The 19803-nt window shown below is 45.0% G+C and overlaps 1 protein-coding gene across 2 annotated transcripts in view; it reads right to left on the bottom strand.

Moving 5' to 3' along the window:
* Positions 1–10: 10 nt before the first annotated feature.
* The window catches only part of TESK2 (testis associated actin remodelling kinase 2), a 130406-nt gene continuing 110613 nt past the window's right edge, over positions 11–19803 (bottom strand). Inside the window, exons 5-11 of one of the 2 annotated variants that reach the window (XM_044770671.2) lie at positions 13243–13389; positions 3759–3841; positions 3449–3533; positions 3108–3191; positions 2801–2887; positions 1970–2087; positions 11–1661 (exon numbers count right to left, since the gene is read on the bottom strand). In XM_044770671.2, the coding sequence (XP_044626606.1) occupies positions 946–1661; positions 1970–2087; positions 2801–2887; positions 3108–3191; positions 3449–3533; positions 3759–3841; positions 13243–13389 (1320 nt within the window). In that variant the 3' untranslated portion in view covers positions 11–945. The remainder of the gene's footprint in view (positions 1662–1969; positions 2088–2800; positions 2888–3107; positions 3192–3448; positions 3534–3758; positions 3842–13242; positions 13390–19803) is intronic. The other variant, XM_044770672.2, reaches the window with a different exon arrangement.

Here is a 19803-nt window from a genome sequence, read left to right as displayed (position 1 = left end):
GCAGACCAGCACCTGTAACACCAACTTTATTTTTTAAATCTGAAAGTGTCTTGGGAAAGTTTTACAAAAAAAGTCAACAGAAACAAGTTATGAAAATATTTGACTAGCTTCATCTTTGGTTATTTCTTATTGCGGCTCTGTAAGGACAGACTGTTCCCATAGCTCCAGCAGGAAGGGAAGAAAATCAGTCCATGTACAAACCATTTAACCAACTGGGTGTATCACATGTTGACAAATACAGAGAGCAGGCCCTAGGCCTACAAAACCAGCCCCACTCCCAACCAGAAGGTTGAAAGTCTTTTAGGGCAGAACATTAAGACTCCTTCATAAATATGAAAATAGATTAATCAACTGGAAAAGATCTTTGAATAGGTTAGCTAAGAGCCATGACCACCATGCTGCCTTGCCCTCCCCTTGCATAGAAATGTAGTGACGTGGTCTGACCGTGGAGTAAGTGCAAACAGCAATTATTCAAGTGTCTTAGACATACTGGCAAGAAGCACCCCAGTCTTCAGGTCTGAGAAATAGCCATGCCCAATGGCTTCCTGGCCAGCTCCAGGTTCCATCCAGTAGCTTATGTGCCCCAGGGAAAGGGCAAGGGACAGACCTGGGGTGAGAGAAGAACCTGGGGTAACAGCTGCCTGCCCACTCAAACTAGAACTAGGAGTCCTCTGGTCTTGTCTGGGGAAGTACACTCGGGGGTCAGGTGGGAGCCAGAGCTTCTTGCTGGGTTTCAGAGGCTTGGTATCAGCTGTTGACCCTAACTAGGAAAGCCTGTCACTGCTGCCTCCCCTCATCCACAGCCATTGGGCACTGGGAGCCCCAAAGTTGAGCCTGGCTTGGCCTAACCTGCCTGCTCTGGGAAGAGTCAAGGCTGTGCACCAAGGGGGCCCTATGGCTTCAGCTGAAGGTCCATCCCAAAGGTGAGGCAGGAGTTAACCCCCCTCACCCATCCTGCTCTCCCTGGGTTTTCAGGCCTATGCCTGAGACAGAGAAGGGAACTGGAGCCAAGCTTCTTGGTCTTTCTTCTTCTACCTCCATTTCCTCAGAGGTACCTGCGAGGCGTCGACTGGCCCCCTGGGGCCTGGGCCCAAAACCATTTTCTTCCTGGAGACTGGAGCAGTCCATGGCCTCATGGGCTGGAGCAGCTGGTAGGGCAGATGCTCGGAATGGCGGGATCTCTCTTACTCTGTACTTGAGACTACTGAGGTGTGGTGGGGGCCCATCAGATAGTGATTCTTCTCGGCCCACAAATGGACAGGCTTCTTGATGCAAGAATTCTGGTGAACCAGGCAAAGAACGCCACCGGCGAGCAGGTGGGGCCAGGGGCTCCTGCCAGTCAGCCACAGGCATAGTTCCAGGCCCTGGTGCATCCAGGTCAAATACCAGGGAGATGACAGACTTGCTGGGAAGGTCAAAGAACTTGATCTTGCCACCCTTGAGGTCCTGGCGAGCACTGAAAGGGTTGATTTTGGGGGTGCGGGCAGCATCACCTTGTTGTGGCCGGTAGTAGGGGTCCAAGACATTCACTGGCTTACGGGAGAAGATGTCTGACTGGCTCCGAGACAGCCAGATATTACGTCTTGGGCGTGGGGACTTAGGAGGGATCTTGTCATCCAGTGAACTCAGTCGCTTCACCCCAGGCCCTTTCTCCAAGAGTCCTGAAGAAGAGTGAGTCAAGTCAGGGTTACTCTCACTTGTCATACAAATAGAAGTAACACTTTGTACCACAAAGTGTTTTCATTCAGGAAAGCAAAGTAGGTACTGTTGTCCACATTTCACCAATGAGACTCAAAGGGGGGCAATATGCCAAGTCACAACTCTGAGTTCAGCACTTTTTCCATTATCCCCTGCCCCTCCCCCTTTCTTCTGGACATGGGATCCTACAATCAGAGCCCTAGAAGGGAAGGCCCCACATCCTAATTTCCTCCCTTGGGGTCAGGTTGGATACTCTGGTTTAATCTCTTACCCTTGGGGGGGGTCTGCAGCTTCCTGTCCCTCTCCACCTCTTCCTCCTGTAGGCGGCTCAGAATTTCCTCCAGAGTCTTCTCAATCTCCACAAAGGATGGGCGCAGTTTGGGATCCATCTGTAGTGATCCACACCAGCCATTAGCCCTGCCCTCCTATCTTCCACCCCAAGGATGGCATTTGAGTCTGTTTCTGGCATCTTTTAAGTTTCAGATGTGCAGCTAAGAGATCTTTTCTGAAGGCCCAGACCATGAGAGTGATTCCCAGAGCTAAGGTCAGGAATTGTCTAATAAGCTATTGTCTAATACCCTCCCGTGTCTCAGCACCCTTTCTGTGTGTGTCTTATCCCTTGTTTGGCATAGAACCCTCCAAAAGGGTATGCTCACACTGGTTTGTTCTGTTCTTCCTTGAGTTCTGCTGTTAACATGTTTCTTGGAGCTACCTGGACAAAGCCCAGCTACCCCTTGGTCGTAATGGGTAGGTCCAGCCCCAGAGCTTGCAAAGTAATGGCTAACAAGAGCCTTTCCCATGAACCTTTGGACCAGCTGGACCCACAGCCCAACTAAAACCTGACCAGAGCTCCATCAACATCCAAGGCAAGGGGTGGTGGGTCTACCCTGCAGGCTGAGGATGGGATAATAGAAAGCAATTCTCTTTTCGTTGGTCCAGAGCTCTGGAGAGTCTGGCAGGCTTGGAGGAGGGGACATGGGGACTGTCACTCATCAGTGAAAATAAGGCACCTCATGAGGCTAATAGCCTCTCCCTACAGTCCTAACTGGGTAAAAAGGGTTCAGCCAGCCCCTGACCAAAGCCAGGGGGGAAAGACACTCACGTTACAGCAGTTGAAGGTGAGCTGCAGAAAGTCGGGAGGACAGTCTCCCACCATATGCTGGAAAGCGTCATAGTCCAGCCCGAAGTTCTGTGGATGGATATGGTGGAGAGGGAACAGGGCACGTGGGTAGACAGGTCATTAATCCCTCCACCCATCCTGGCCTGCTCAGAAGGAGAGGCTGGGAACTGCCCCTGAGAAGCAGCCACACAGATGAAGTTCCAGCAACTCCACCCCAAGAACAAAGCAGTTCCATAGCCTCAAAAGCAGCCCCATCCCAGTGGCACTGATCCCCAGGCCTGCAGCTCACCTCTGTACGGGGAAGATAGTCCGGATCAGCCTGGATGCGGGCGATGATCTCACAGAGGATGATACCATAAGAGAACACGTCCGCCTAGTGGGTAGTGAGACCTCAGTTTCCCTCTCAGTGGGGTGAGAGGTGGGGTTTCTGCCCCTCATGTCAACCGGCCCAAGTCTGGGCCCTAATGCCCATATTTCATTCAATTTGTTCACTGGGCAGCTGCCAGATACCAGCCCTGCTCTTGGCAGGAAGGATGTAGATCTTTACCCTGAACATAAAGCTTAATCCTTGACACTTTCTGCTAAGAGTGGATTCTAAGGAGAACTAAGCCTTGGGATCCCCAGACTCACCTTCTCATTGTAGGGCTCATCTCGGAGAACCTCAGGTGCCATCCAGAAGGGTGAGCCCACCACAGCCAGCTTCTCACTCCCCTTGCTGTGGGTGAGATTATATGGGAAATGAGCTTGCCACTGGCTGGTGCAATGGGACGTCTGACCATTAGGAATTCCTCTTCCCCAAGAATGAGCACAGACTAGGACTGACCAAATTTAGGGAGCTAAAATTGAGCTGTGACCAAGTCTTGGCCTCTGGGGAGGAAGCTGAAGTTTTCCCTTTGCCTCAGTCCCTTCTGTGATCCCAGCACCCATTAGGGCTACCCACCTGACATCAGGGATCTTCTCAGCCAGGCCAAAGTCAGCCACCACTGCAGAGTAACCATTCTCATCCCTCTTTATCAGGCAGTTCTAGGATTCCCAAAGAAGAAGACACTGTGGCTCAGAAGTGGGAACCAGCCAGACACAGAGTTACCACTACCCCTCCCTGCCATAGGGCACCTTGTCCTCTGCTCCTTGGTGAAACCACGCTCTTAGGCTGACCCTAGTGGTCAAACCTAGGGGCTCTGACAGCCATGTAAGATGAGTTAGGCCTGGATCTTGGGTGGCTGCCCTAGAATTCATATCATGCTCCAAAACAAATATTTATCTTTGCTTTCTATGTGCTAGCTATGATTCTAAGTGCCAGAGATAATTCACTGGACAGAAACCCTTGTCCTCTTGGAGCTTACAATCTAGTGGAGGAAGACGGACTGTTAGGCCCCTGGCCTCCCTTCCTCAGAATGCACAGACCCAAAAACCAGGCGTGACCTTGCCAAGTAATGTCAGCATAGGACAAGTGCCCAAGCCTACAGTAACTTTCACTGCCCACAGGATCACAACCAACGTCCTCTCTGGCATTATGATCTAGGAGCTGGCCTGGTGGCGTAGTGGTTAAGTTTGTGCACTCTGCTTTGGTGGCCCAGGGTTCGGGGGATTTGGATCCTGGGCACGGACCTATACACCACTCAAGCCATGCTGTGGCGGTGTCCCACATACAAAAAATAGAGGAAGACTGGCACGGATGTTAGCCCAGCAACAGTCTTCCTCAAGCAAAAAGAGGAAGATTGGCAACAGATGTTAGCTCAGGGCCAATCTTCCTGACCAAAAACAAAAACATAAAAAAGTCTATGATCTAGCTCTAACCAACTGCCCCCTCCCCACTGCCCTTGGTGCCCCTATGCACACATCTTCATCCAAACCTGTCACAGACAAGCTTGACTTGTAAAGCCTGAACAGGACCTTCAAGCCTTTGCCTTTGCTTATACTGTTCCCTTCCATTTGGAATGTTCTCCCTATTCTCTTTTTCACCTCAGAAAATTTTGTGTTTTAAGGTAAGCTACATTTCCAGGCCTGTCTCCTCCAGCTCTCACCTTCATCTCTCATCTCAGTTCCTTGAACTCCTCCTCTATGCCACTTCCTCCTACAGTCTAGCAGAGAGCCTGTCAGCAACTCAGGAGCAAGTTCTGGTTTGGGCCTTCCTCACAGTATTCAATTCATGAGAGAGGCTCAGGACATGCTCAGTGAACAAATCCTGCTCTCTCCAGAGAAAGGATGAACCCAAACAACTTGTAAATAAACACAAAGCAGCAACAAGCTCTCCCCAAATAGTTGCATTCAAATAGCCCTACACTACTCTGGCTTAGGAGGACCTCACTCCACCCCACTCCCTCCAGAGGCAGCAGAGAATAGGGATCCTTGGCTCACAGGGACATTTCTGGGGCCAGCAAGGCCCTATCTGACCCACACCAGCCCTCCCTCCTCCTCACCAGCCTTGGCATCCAGTTTCCTAGGCATTGCCAAGTAACATTCTGCTTACTCCACATCAGATACCAATTGGTCCCTTACTCTGGTCTTGACGTGATCACACTATTCTTTTGCCCTGAGCTGATTTCATCACATCCTCTCCTACCCTGGATCCTAGGTAGACATGCACCATCTCTGGCTTCCAAGCAGGACTGTCCTTGTGCTTGTCCTGGCTTTGGCCCTCCCATCAGTCCTACTGGCTCAGCATCCCCCAGCTCCCTGACTTTGATTATCTGTGAGAAGATAGGCCTAAGCCATCTTGCCTGTTACACAGCTGTAGCCCAGGCTATAGGGCACCAGCCTATGAGGCAGTGGCGGCTCAGATCTGTCACTTATTTTGTGCCCCTCCTTCTATTTCACAAACAGCTCATGCTCCTGTCTCCAAGGCCCAGTCTAAAGTCCTATCTACTATTTACTTTATAGCCCTCACAAGCAATCCTGTTAAATTCAGCGTGGGAGCAGCAAGTAAGGAACAGAACATGGCCACAGCACACCGCCCTTGTCAGAGTGGTTTAGTTTCTGCCCCATCTTCACATTCATGAAGACCTGCTGTTCACTCACTGCAAACCACCTATCCAGGAGTAAGTGACTTCACAGCAGCTTCTCTGAGCAGCTGAGAAATAGCTAAGGCAGGGATGAGCAAGGCTTCAAAACATGGGGTAAGGCGGCCTTGCCGAGTCTGCCTCTGGTCTGGAGTGTGACCAGTGCCCCTCTTAAAGCTTCTCCACAGCCAACAGCTGGGCACTGGAGCCAAAGACAAAGATGGGCTACTGCAAACCAAAAGAGCTAAAGTGTGGGGTGAAAAGGAAAATGGGGAGGAGCCCTGACCAGCATTAGCCCCTATGGGGTTTTCCAAAAAGCTCCTGAGCCTGCCCTTAATGCGGTCTAGGCCAGTGAGGCTTGGCTAGAATACTGGCTGTTTTTACTTCCTTATCTCCTGCTCATTCTTCACTGGCTTCTGCTGGAAGTATTCTCACTGAGGATCCCAGTGAGTTCCATGGCATTAAGCTCAACAGACAAAATTAGTTCTTACGTTACTTGATCTTTCTGCTGTTGACATACCTTATTACTTCCTTCAGCATTTTTACACATGATTCAGGAATAGTGCTAGATGTGCAGAGAATAAGCAGTCATGGTCCTGGAGCTAACAGACTAGCTATTAGAGGTTAGTTAGAGGCTATTCTTGTTCCTTTTTGATTCTTCTCTTCTGGCTTCTAAGACACTACAGTTCTGGATTTCCTTCTCTACCTTTGGCTACGCTGCAGCCAAAGGCTCTTCTTCGCATCCATCAGGGTGATGCTCTAAGGGTTCTATCTCGGGCCTACAGCTCTTGTGCTCTATTGTGGAGGCTACTCCACATTTCTTCTCTAATTACCACCTCTGTGCTGATGACTCCCAAATGTGTATCCTCAGCCCTGACCTTTATCCTCAAGCTTCAGATTTGCACATCCCATCTATTTCTGGACATCTCCTCCTGGATTACTCAGATTGAACTCCATACAAGCACACCTGGACTCATTTTTTCCCTCAAAAAGCTAAAACTCTAGCTTTATTTTTAGGTCAGCTGGTACTGCCACTTTTCCACCCAGTCTGCTAAACTAGAAACCTGGGATTCCCCCTACTTTTTTTTTTTTTTTTTTTTGAGGAAGATTAGCCCTGAGCTAACTGCTGCCAATCCTCCTCTTTTTGCTGAGGAAGACTGGCCCTGAGCTAACATCCATGCCTATCTTCCTCTGCTTTATATATGGGACGCCTACCACAGCATGGCTTTTGCCAAGCGGTGCCATGTCCACACCTGGGATCCAAACCGGTGAACCAGAGGCCACTGAGAAGCGGAACATGCAAACTTAACCACTGTGCCACCAGGCCCACCCCACCCTATATTTTTTAAATCTTACTCCAACTAATTTTAGCTTCTAACTGTTTTTCAAATTGGTTCTTCCCTCTTCACCCTCACTACTATTGCCCTAGTTCAGGTGCTCATCATTCCTCCCCTAAATATTGCAATACTCTTCTAACTGGTCTCTGTGGCTTGGTCCAGGCTTGATCAACATAATCCACCTTCCTCATTCCTGCCAGTACAATCTTCATAAAATGTAAATCCAACTGTGTTCCTGCCCTATTTAAAAGCCAGCAATGACATATTGTATGATTCCACTTATATGAAACATCCAGAATAAGCAAATCCATAGAAACTGAAAACAGATTAGTAGTTGCCAAGGGAGAGGGGAATAGGCTATGGGATTTTCTTTTTGGAGTGATGAAAAGTTCTGAAATTAGATAGTGGTGATGGTTGAATGTACTAAAAATCACTGAAATGTATACTTTGAAAGGGTGAATTTTATTTTAAGTAACTATATCCCAAAAAAAGCTGTTACTTTAAAAAGAAAAGCTGACAATGGTTCTTCATTTCCTATCTATAAGATAAAGTCCAAGTTAGATAGTAGGATATGATCAGACTCCTCTTTTCAATGCTTATCCCCTACCACTCCAGCCTCACAGTCTGCACATCATACTGTTTGTGCCTCTATGCCTTTGTGTATGCAATTCCCTTTTTCTGGTCAGTCTGGATTATTACGCCTCCAACACAGGCACAATACTTACTAAGTAGAATTCAATTTTCAAGATTCAGCTCAGGTATCATCTCTTCCAAGAAGCCTTCTCCATAACCTCAGGTTGAGTTAAATATCCATTTTCAAAGCATTCTATGCATTCTCCTCTAACCTTAGCATGTGCCATATTATAATAAAAGTATCTGTTTCTATAACCCCTCCTATAACTATAGACTATAAGCTTTAGGAAAGCAGGAATGTCTCAAGAGGCCGGTGGCCTAGAGAATACTTCCTAGCACCCTGGGTAAGATAAAGATTGCCTACTTCTGTCTGTGTGGTACCCTGGGAATTATAAAACATTTTTCACAAACACAATCGCAATGGTTCTTCAAAACAACATTGTCAGGTGGGCATATCTGAGATTTTTACATTTAAGATGAGAAAAGTGAAGCTTACAACTATAAGTGATATAAAGACCCAGGTCTCCAGATTCTAAAGGGTTCCCATCTAATGCTTTTGGCCTTTCCAGAGGAACAGGCTGAAAAGCTTTCCACTGGCAACAGCAAGGCCATGGCAGGAACAATGTAGTCTTAAGAAAGCAGCAGGGGCCAGGGCCCATGGAGAAGGCAGCGCTGTTTGTGCAGGCAATACAATAAGACCCCTTCATTTGGGACACTAGCCCCTACCTCCAATGTTGGTTCATCTGAGGGCATCTAGTGTAATGTTTGCATTTCTCACCCAATTTGGACATGGCTGCAGAACAGACTATGTGGCTACAGAGTACAAAATATGAAGCTCAGACCACTGTGGGGTTCTGAAGAAGCCAGACCAATTTTCAGGCTGTGTGAGATGCAAAGTCTATTACATAGAGGGTGAAGAATGCTTTATTCAAAAGTATTCTTGCATAGAGTAAGCAGCAGACATAAGAGAAGCCCAGTCAGACTTCCCTGAGGCGAGAGGTGACCTTTTCAGGTTCAAAAAGGAGCCCAGGCACTGCTGCTGCCTGGCTCCCATTCCTCTTTGTCCTCACCCCGATTATAATACATCATCCTGCAGCAGAGAGACTTACATGTTTGCCTCTTCACAGGCAGGGAATGACCCCATTCATCTCTGTGTCTCTAACCTAGCACAGACACACACAAAGAGCTGAGCAAAAGTTTGTTATATGAAAGTCTGGACGGATGACTGAAGCAACAGGGCTGCTTTCAAAAGCAAGCATCAAAGGCTTACACTGATCATACAGTGGAATCTCCATAGTGTGGACTGAGCTGACGAGAATCAAAGGGGGGTGCCATGAATGCATTTCTGGAAGCCAATACAAATCCTTCAGAACTGGGCCAGAGGCAGACGCTTGAGAGCAGTTCCTGAGGTCTCCTAGAACAGCTGCACAGTCAGTACTTGCATTGAATAAAACCACCTGAGCAGAGAAGTGCCAAGTCCTGTTATTAGTGTTAACTCTAAACTAAAGCTCTTTCTGCAGCAACAAAAAAATGGCCTTCAATGTGCCATCACCTCTCTTCCCTCAACCTCAACAAATTCACTCCATAAACCTAGTTAGGATCCATGAGGAAAGTACTGATTCTACATCTCAAGAAAGATTAAGAGGTTCTTTTCGCAGCACAGGGAGGTCAGAGGCTGAATTGCCCTCCTAAATGCCAGAGACTGCTATAGTCCAAGTCTCTTGAAGATTGTCTGGTTTACTGTAATGTGTTCCATCCCTTGCCCTCAATCCCACCATGTGACCCCCATATCTTTACCACAGCTCTTGTGTAATAATCTGCTCACATATGTGTCTCCCCAACTAGACTAAGAGCCTAGGGATGGTACAGATTGAGTTACAGTAATTTCTGTGTCCCCAATACTATACCCTCTAATAGCACAGTATAAATGGTTCCCAAAAGCTGTTGATGGTTCTCGTTATAAAAGACAACCACAGGGTGCCCTCACAGACACGCTCTACATCCATCCAGCATTCAGCTTTGTTCCTAATTCATGCTCTCTTCAGTCTCTGAAAGTTGGCATTTTCTGTTCCTCATTGTGTGGTACAGCCTAAGACTCTATAGCTGGATAGGCTTTTGACTCTGGTAGAATCACCACGGTGGCTTCTTTACAGTCAATGAAAAAAACACAAACAAAAACCCAACAACCAAGAATAGAGGTACAATTCATAATTCATATTCCTAGGGGTAACCAAAGAAGACCAGGGATGCTTGCCTCATCCCAGGAAGTAATGGTATTAAGCAGAAAGAAACCACTCTCTGAGCTGCCCCTGAGAGCCAAGCCTCATGTACAGTTGTACTAGTTACTCCTAGAGCTACTGGTAAAAGCCTGTGTGTGGTTATTGCCATTTCTTGATGGAGCTCACGAACTGAATATTTTTAAAGCCACGCTACCTCCCACTTCCTTCCAAGTAAACTGTCAGCATCACCACTGCACATATCTGTATCAGGGTGTTTCTTAGAAGTAATTACAAAATTAGATTGAACAGCTCTGACAGACTTCTCACTCTTGAAAGCAGTATTGTAGAAACCACTGCCGTGTGAGTCCTACAAAGGCAGTACTGCTTTCAGGAGGCATCTGATCGGAAATTAGGGGTCCTCTTGGCCTCTACCACAGGCTCAGGATCTTTTGGAAAAAGGCATCTGCTTCTCTCTGCTCTGGTTTGCCCACCTGGAACATGTTCCTACTACTTTAAATCCCTCTTGTTAGCTCCGAAGCCCAGACTGATTGTTCCTATGACGTGAAGGCAGAATCTCTTCTACAGGCTGGGACCACTGAAGTCCCCAAGGTCACTGAAGTCTTTTGGAGAGGTGGGACAAAACTGGGTCTGGGACTCAACATCTCAGTTCTTGAGCAGATGCCTCTGTGCTATCAAGTGCATCCTCTAGGTGCCATGAATAAAAAGGTGATTAAGAGGAGCATTTGAGAAACCTGGATGCTGGTGGGAGACACAGCACAACAGAACAATCAAATAATATCAAGTGTACACTACGAAAGTATAAGTAAACCATATTTTATTGTCCTTAAAGAAATCAAACTCAGACCCAAGGCTGGAAATGAGATAATTTGGAAACCTCAAAGCCCTACTCCGTCCCTTTAGCTTTATTTCTCCCTCGGGGCTTCTCATTCTTATGGTCACTGTCACCAGTACACAGGTCTCCTGGGTGGGGCTGCTTTGGCCTAGGTGTAGACATACAACCCTCTCCCTAATCCCTGCAACACAGTTACAACAAGGCTGAAACATTCAGACAAAACTTTACCAAAAGCTCAGAGATGATAAAAGGGCAATGAACACAGACAATCTCTCAAATTGAATTCTAAAATCCACTTGTTTTTTTTCAACTTGAGATTCCCTACAGTGCACTTTTCAGCCTATCTCCAGGTTGCAGAGTCCTTTGTTCTCACCACCTGGAAGTATCCTCAATACCTCCTTAAAGTTCAGACCCAAGAAAGCAGAGCCCAGAGACACAGGGTTCTTTCTCTTAAGTTCCTGGTTGCTCATCTTGAACCAACCAACACTGGGAATATCCACTCCCTATTGGGAAAACCAAAGGATGATGATCTTACCCTATCGGTTCCAACAAGGCAAGTAATTTTTATAATGCAACATGACAAGCCCCAACAGAACCACCCTTGGACACTAGCACAATAGGACAAAGTGTTCTGGGGGCACAGAAGGGAAGATGATGAACTCGTTGCAAGAGCTCTCCTCCAGAAAGCCTAGCTACCCTAGCCTAGTGATCTTTCCTTTCTCTGAAAACTTATAGTCTATAGCTGAACACTCAACTATAAAATGCCATGGACTGTTCTTTAGTTTGTTTTCCCAACAAGACTGTAAGTACCTCTAGGTCAGAAACTGTCCTTTATTAACATTCTTTCATCGATGGTGCCAGACACAGGAGACACTGATGTAGGTGTGGAGGAAATAACTGTGTGACTGATAGATAACTTCTCATGATCTCCCCTCCACCTTGGAAGAAATGGTGTTCTCTGAGTAGGAAGAAAAGATTTGATTTTGGCTGAATGCCTGAGGTAAGAGTAGGCTATCAACTGAAGGCAGTGTCCACCCATTTGCCTGGAACAAGTGCAGTTTTCTTAGTCTTGACTTTCTAAAACATTCAAGGGGAGGAGAAAAGGCTGATGAAAGGATAAGATACCACCTTCCAGGTCCCAGCTGTCCAACTGTCCAGTCCTTGCAGGTACCAATGAAGATAAAGGATTCCTCCTAACTAGGCCTCAGCTGGTCACCAGATTCCACTGCCAGCTAAACTTCACTAACAATGCAGCTAACTACAAATGGCCCTGCCACACCCAAAGGCCCTACAATCACTTCCCCAAAGCTATTTTCTATGGCGTAGTTTATAAACCAATGGCCAGGGTCCCTCAGGGACAGCACTGATGTTTGGAACACCGGAAACATTCTAATGTGAGGTAGCCAGGGACTCACTGCTCTAGGCCTTACTGGCTCTGAGAGCACAGCCTGCTTTTGTTCCCTTTGCAAACTTCTTACAACAGGTTCCCTACCCCTCATCCATGACAGAAGGCGTATGGGAATATGTGCATGCATGTGTGTGTGTGTGCATATGTATGTTCTGAGGGTGAGGAATGAAATGACAGCTATTCTTGGGCAGGTACAAAACTCCTGTATACCTCCCTAGAAGACTTTAGATCAGCTCCTGGACAGAAGTCATATTAGATGATTTATAGTTCCCACATAAATGATCAAACAGTGCTATTTACATAAGCCTTGTCATGGTAGTGTCCTGGGTCACTTGGCCCTGAGGTGCCTGCCATGTAGCATGGCCAATGTTCTCTAAAAGCAACTCTTTTCTAACCTGGTCACACAGCAATTTGGACAGCAAGAGAATACTACAGAGACCAGCTGACGCCAAAGAGGAACTGGCAGGATGGCAGAAACTCAATCACACAGACAGAAGATGGGTCAGTACGTTATGGCCCTCAAAACCTGCACTGAAGTGACTAAAAATCACTGAACTCATGTTCTTAGTTAAGAGCTACTTCCTGGAGGCCATGAGAGAGAACACTGAGAGAGAGGCTACCATATTGCCTTGACTCCTATATTGCCTTGTGTCACTCCTATAAGGCAAGAATCTCTTAACCCTCTTCATGCCATCTGCTCTTGCAACACACATTCAAGAGAGAGAAATCAAGCGTAAAGGTTCTCAGGACATATGTGTTGCCTGGCTCAATACTGAAAGGTACCTGCTGTGAGCCAAGATTGGCTTTCTAAGGACTAGCTATACAGAGTAATAAGTTGTATCCTCTGTGATTAAATGTTAAATCTATAAGAGATCTCCATCATTTCAAACCTCATTAATGATTGGTTTCTTAACACAGCTTTCTTGGTAATGGAGGATGGTGTCTCGAAGAGTTGTGCGAGTAAAGCCTTCATACCTTAGACGTGAGGTCCCGATGGAAAATGCCTTTGAAGTGAAGGTAGCGGAGACCCACTGCTATATCATAGGCCAGTTTCACCCTCACAGTCCAGGGCAAATGCAGGTTACTGTCTAGCAACTGTTCCAGGTTTCCAGAGTTGATATACTGCAAAACAGAAGGAAAACCCAGCTACCATTTGTCAGGAACGTTAGGACTGGTGGTAAAACCACTAAAGAGTAAACACCTAGAAGATAGAGACTGTTTATTTTTTTAAACTTACTGAGGGTTTATTCTGCATCCAGGCACTATGGTAGGTACTGCACACAAAGATACCTTCCTTTGAGGAGATCACAATCTCTTAAGGGATACAGACAAATAACATCATGTGGTAAGTGCTAAAATACAGCGTTGTACAGGTACGACAGCACTATGCAGCGCAGAGGACAAAGTTACTAACTCAATCTGGGCATGTCAGAGAAAGCTGCACAGAGGAAATAAGGAGTTTAAAAGATGACCTAGGGGAGCAGGAAAGAAACACAGTCCACACAGAGGGCACAATGTATGTAAAGTTATAGGTTAAGTGCCTGGTGCATTCAGGAAACTAACTTACTCAATATGGCCAGAGTGCATGAATAGGAGAGGTAGGTGAGGCTGCTATGCTTTGCTAAGATATGTGGACTTTATCCTGTCTATACGGAACAAAATAAGTCTTTTAAGCAGAAGAGCAACATGTTCTATTTGCTTTTTACAGAAAAGATTATCTTAGCAATGGTATAATAGATGGATTTGAGTGGAGAATATGGAGAAGGGAAAATAGGTTAGGAGATTATTGCAATAATCCTGGTGAAAGAAGGGTGCCTAAGTTACAGCAATAGTGGAGGCATTGAAATAGAGCAAGATTCAAGATGTGTTTAGATGGCAGAGTCAGAAAAACCTGATGACTGCCTGGATGGGGGGATGAGAGCAGTGAAAAGCTCTAGGCTGATCCCAGGCTATTGGCCCCTGGATGCCATTATTAAATATCCAAAATATAGGGAGAGAAGCAGATTTTTAGAAGAAGCAGCAATGTTAAAAGATAGTGAGTTCAGCTACAATATGTTGAGTTTAAAGGCTTGTGGGACAGCCAAGGTGTGAGATGTTCTATAGAAAGTCGGTTTAAAGTTTAGGAACAAAGTCTAGGCTAAAGACTAACATTTAGAGGTAATAACGTTGAGCTAAAGAAGTCACTGATGCCAAGGAGTATATGAAATTGTCCAGGGGATAACATGTAAGGTGGGAAATTAACAGAATCCCAAGGAATGGTAACATTTAAAGGAGCAGGGAGAAGAAGAACCAAGCAAGAATGTCATCATAGAAGCCAAAGAAGGAGAACATTCCAAAGAGGAAATGACCAAAAGTATCAAATGCTACAGATCAAGAAAGATGAGCATGAAAAGTGTCCACTGAATTGCAAGTAGGAAGTCACCGGCAACCATGGCCAGAGCAGTTTCAGTAAAGTGGTTAAGACCAAAGTGAACTGAGGGGTGAGTAGGAGATAAGGCTATGGAAAAACTATGTGAGGATGTACTCTTGCAAGAAATTTGTCTGTGTATCATTCCTACATACCCATGAAGGGCTGCTTTGCTTTTTTTTTTTTTTTTTAAGAGAAAATAAACATATTTATACAGAGATGATGATGTTAATAATAATGACAACAGCTAATAATTATTTATATAGTGCTTACTTTGTGCCAAGCACTATTTTAAAAACTTTACATTAATTATTTCATTTAATCTACACATAACCCTATGAGGTAAGTATACTATTATTCTCATTCCACAAAAGACATTTAGAGGTTAAGCAGCTTGCTCAAGGTTACCCAATTATTAAGCAACAGAACCAGGGTTCAAACCCAGGCAGTCTGGCTCCAGTGTCCATGCTCTTTATCACTACATTATATTGGAGAGTTAGAGGCCACAGCATCTGAGTCAGAGAGCCTCATGCAGAAGAGGAACTCAAAAATTTTGCCAATTAGGTTGATGAATTTATTCAAACTTTACATGATGTATTATCTCCCTCTTCCTTCCAAGGGAGAAAAAGGGGCAAATTTATCTAAGCCTAAAATTAAGCTCTTAATACCTATTTTTGGAGGGATATTGAATTTACAAAAGACTAGGGAACCTAATGGGATAGGAGGCAGGAGATCTGAATTTTAGTCCAAATCTGCCTTTAAATAGCCATTTAACTTTGGACAAATCAACTAATAAGGCTATCCTTCAGTTTTCCCACCAAGGTATGATAACCCTTGATCCATATAACTCACAATGTTATTCTGAGCCTCTAATACAAATATATAAAAGTGCTGAGAATATAAAACTGCTTAGAAAAATTTAAGTGTCATATACTCTGAGATTTTCTGATGTAGTACCATAAACACCAAAAAGAACCAGCTGGGGGCAGCATGATGCAGCACTTCAGATCGCTGGATGAGGCAGAGCAGGTTTGGCAAGGCAGAGAGAATGGCTAAAAATATACCTAACTTCTCAAAAGGGAAACCTGTCGATCTGCTTCATCCTGCTTGATAATCCATCTTTGGCAATCTCAAAATGAGGCATAATGACGGCATTAGCACAGTGCCTTCGTCTCCTCACTCTAGTTGGATCTGTCTACGGTTCACATTGAGGTTCCCATTTGCTAAAAATGAAACTGAACTTGCAAGGTTGGAAGCTACATGGGGGCAATGAAGCTGGCATCTAATCATGCAGACCAATTTCTTGAACTCTAAGAGCAAAAAAGTCTGAAGAGGGGGAAGTTACTTCTTTGGCATGGTGACAGTGTGACACGGAAGGCCTGACTTAGGTTTCCCAATTGAGGGCCAGGCAGAAAAGACTATGACGAAAAAGGCTGTATGTGCACTCTCCGTGGGCCAGGCTAAGCCAGGACTCTTGACTCTGGTTCAGAGAAACACATGTTTACTCTGTTCAGCCATGTCTCTGAAGTCCTAAGAAATCCACAGACCAAGCTAGAGGGTGGAGAGCAGAGGAGAAAGGTGAGACAAGGAGAGGAATCACACTGGCTAGTAGGCTCTGGCTTTTCCAGGCAAGACAGAAAAAGCACAAACCAAGACGAGAGAGGGAAACCAAATGGAGTTTATTGTTACAACCCACGTCTCTTGCCTGCCTCTGGTGAATTCTTTGGTGGGTTGATAAGCCTCTGGGCCCTCAGAAACCACAACTTCTCAGTGTCTTAAGAGCTTTGCACGAATGAGGAAAGGAAGTTTGAGGTCTGCCAACAAGGAAGATTTGTAAGTCGCTACAAGCTCTGTGTGCCCATTAGTTAGGACACTCACTTCCCCATAAGCAACTTCTGGAGCAGACTCAGCTGGTGTGTCCTTTGACTAAATCCCTCTGTGGGGAGCAGAAGCAAGAGCAACTGCACGAGCACATTCAGCTTTCCGGGCTGGGGATAACAGCTGCTTTGCTTTCGTTTTCTTCCACACCACTCCCTCGGGCAGCCCTACAAAACAACCTAAGGTATTGACAATGCATTTAAATAACCTACTAGAGAGAGAAATTTTTACGTTTCACTGTCGTTCTTTTAAACTTTCCAGTTCAGAAAACCATAATATCAGCCAATCAAAGGAGTTATAGGTACTTCAACACCTCTCAGTGACAGTGACCTCAACTTTACCTATACTGAAACCTGCCTCTCCTCCTCATGGTCTAATAAAATACGATAACAGAGTTTCTGCCATTTCATTTGTGTTTGATACTTGATTTCGTTACAGACCCCTTTCCTAGAAGGCACTCAATAAATGTGTGTTGGTGACTAAACAATATTACGTAAGCAAGAAATCAAATGCCAATACCCTAAAAAAAATCATGAAGGGACAGGTAAGTGAACACTCAGTTCTCCACTCAGGAATATCAACTCAGGTTATTTCTACAAATGTTTATTGAGCACTCCTCCCCTTCTTGCCACCTCCATATGAGAATAAGGACCTGTCCATTTACATCAGCATTAAATCCCCCAGTGATTAGAAGAGTGTCTGGCACATAGAAAATGTGGGCATATAAAGATGAATAACACTCAGTTTATACCTTAAAGAAGTCCAGGGAAAGACACACAGGTAAGTAAATGATACCAATAACCCTTTAGCAGAGGTAAATACTTGGGTTATGAAAGTAGAAACTGACTCTGCCTGTGGAGTTTGGAAAGTTTCAGAGAGGAAGTAACATCTGAACTGGATCCTAAAAGAATCGCTTCTCGGCCTTTTGGCTAAGATCAAGTGAATTGGATCCTAAAAGATAGGAGTTGTCTAGGCTGAGAGTATGGTTCTTTGCATATATCCTCTACAGGCTCTGATGGTACTGGCTCAGGCACTGACAGACACATAAACATGCTGCCAGTGAATATTCTGGAGCAGTACTAGGCAATATTTACCTCTCCCTGAGGTGACACTAACTACACCCAAGACTCCTATTCCCAATTCTTTTTTTTTTTTTAATGAGGAAGATTGGCCCTGAGCTAACAGCTGTTGTCAATCTTCCTCTTTTTTTTTTTGCTTGAGGAATATTGTTGCTGAGCTAACATCTGTGCCAATCTTCCTCTATTTTATGTGGGATGCCACCACACTATGGCTTGCCGAGTGGTGCAAGGTCTGCGCCCAGGATCTGAACCTGTGAACCCTGGGCCGCCAAAGCGGAGCACGCGCACCTAACCACTATGCAACCGGGCCGGCCCCTCTTCCCAATTCTTGCTGATTCTAGTCAGCTGCAGTAGCCTCACCCAATCGTAACCAGTCAGAAGAATAAAACAAAATGGTTGCTTTTTTTTACTTTGAATTATCAATGTACTGATATCTGCAACTAAACAAGCTTATCTCTGAATAGTGGTTCAAAGGCATATCCAGAGATGCTCTGAAGAAAATATCAGCTATAAGAATTATTATTCTTTTTTGAAATATCTACCCATCTACCCAACAGGGCACTTACCCAAGGCAGATAAATGTGCTGCCATCCAACTAACAGATCGTTTGCTGCCACCTGATTAGCAGGGTTGTCCTGAGGAAATCTATCCATCTCTCCAACCATCCACCTACATAAACACTGAAAACCTACTATGTGATAACACAAAGATAAGTGGGCCCAGTCTCTGCTCTTAACTCACAGTCTAGTCTAGTCTAGTTCACAGGCTAGTACTGATGACATATAATCAAATAACAACTTTTTTTCACACAGAACAATAACGTGATCAGACATGCTACATAGAAATATCATTCTAACAGTAATGTGAAAACTGTATGGAAAAGTCAGGAATTGAGGCTAGGAGAACAGTTGGGAGTCTTCTGGAATCATCCAGGTGGGAAGTAACAAAGGCCTGAATAAGACAATGGTAGCAAGAATGGAAAGGAGGTTAATATCTGGAGACATCTCAGAGGTAGAACCTATAGGATTTGGTGTTTAATCAAGGCAGGGAGTCTTTAAAAGAGATAAGATATACAAAGTATGTCCAGCACAGTGCTTAGCTCATAGTATACAACTCATTGTCCCCAATGTCAATGTCTTATCATCATCATCCCTCCCCTGGGTTACTCCATTAGCTTTCTAACTAGTCTTCTTGTCCCCTTCTTACATGCCAACACAAAGCCACTCCCCTATTAAAATTATCCAGTGATGCCCTATTACTCTTGGGATAAACCCCACAATCCTTAGTACGGCATACAAAGCCTTTCACTCCTGCTTATAAAGATCTGACCCATGGTTACGTGCACATTTGTACACAATGCTGGTCCCTTTACCTGGAATACCCTTCCCCCACCTAGGCATGGCTAATCATTCATTGTTGAGGAGTCAGTTCCATTTTATGGAAGCCCATATGTAGGGCTGAGAGTGAGAAAGACATTCTATGCAAGAGGAACACAAAGATAAAGTGCAGAGATCAGTAGTTATTCCTTTTATTTCCTGCATAAAGTATAAATAGAAGAGAAGGGATAAAGCTAAAAAATTAAGATGGGCAGTACAGTATAGTGATGAAGTCCACATACCGGATAGTTAGACTGCCTAGGATTAAATCTCACCTCTGACTAGCTGTGTGACCCTAGGTTGGTCACTCAATTTCTTTAACACTCATCTATAAAATGGAAATAATAATAGTACCTAACCCACAGAATTATGAAGATCCAATCAGTTGATGTGTAAAATGCTTAGAACAATGTCAAAGAAAGTTCTCAAGGGCCCGGCCCCGTGGCCAAGTGGTTAAAGTTCTGCGTGCTCCACTTCGGCAGCTTGGGTTTGTGGTTCAGATCCCAGAAACAGACCAGCCATGCTGTGGAGCTGTCCCACATACAAAAAAATAGAGGAGGACTGGCAGCAGATGTTAGCTCAGGGCAAATCTTTCTCAGCAAAAAAAAAAAAAAAGTTCTCAATATATGTCAGGCGTTATTATTGCTATTATTATTATATTTATTATTACTGTAGAAGTTCTGGAACACCAAGATGAAACAGCTATTGTTAATTTGGCAGACCATAGGGAACACTAAAGGTTTCTAGGTAAAGGTATAACATGATCTGTTGTTTGTTGAATTATATCTCTCAAAAA

This window comes from Equus asinus, chromosome 5 (assembly GCF_041296235.1).
Source record: "Equus asinus isolate D_3611 breed Donkey chromosome 5, EquAss-T2T_v2, whole genome shotgun sequence".
Lineage (NCBI taxonomy): Eukaryota > Metazoa > Chordata > Mammalia > Perissodactyla > Equidae > Equus > Equus asinus.
The sequence above is the reverse complement of the archived record's forward strand: the minus strand, read 5'-3'. Positions and strand labels throughout refer to the sequence as shown.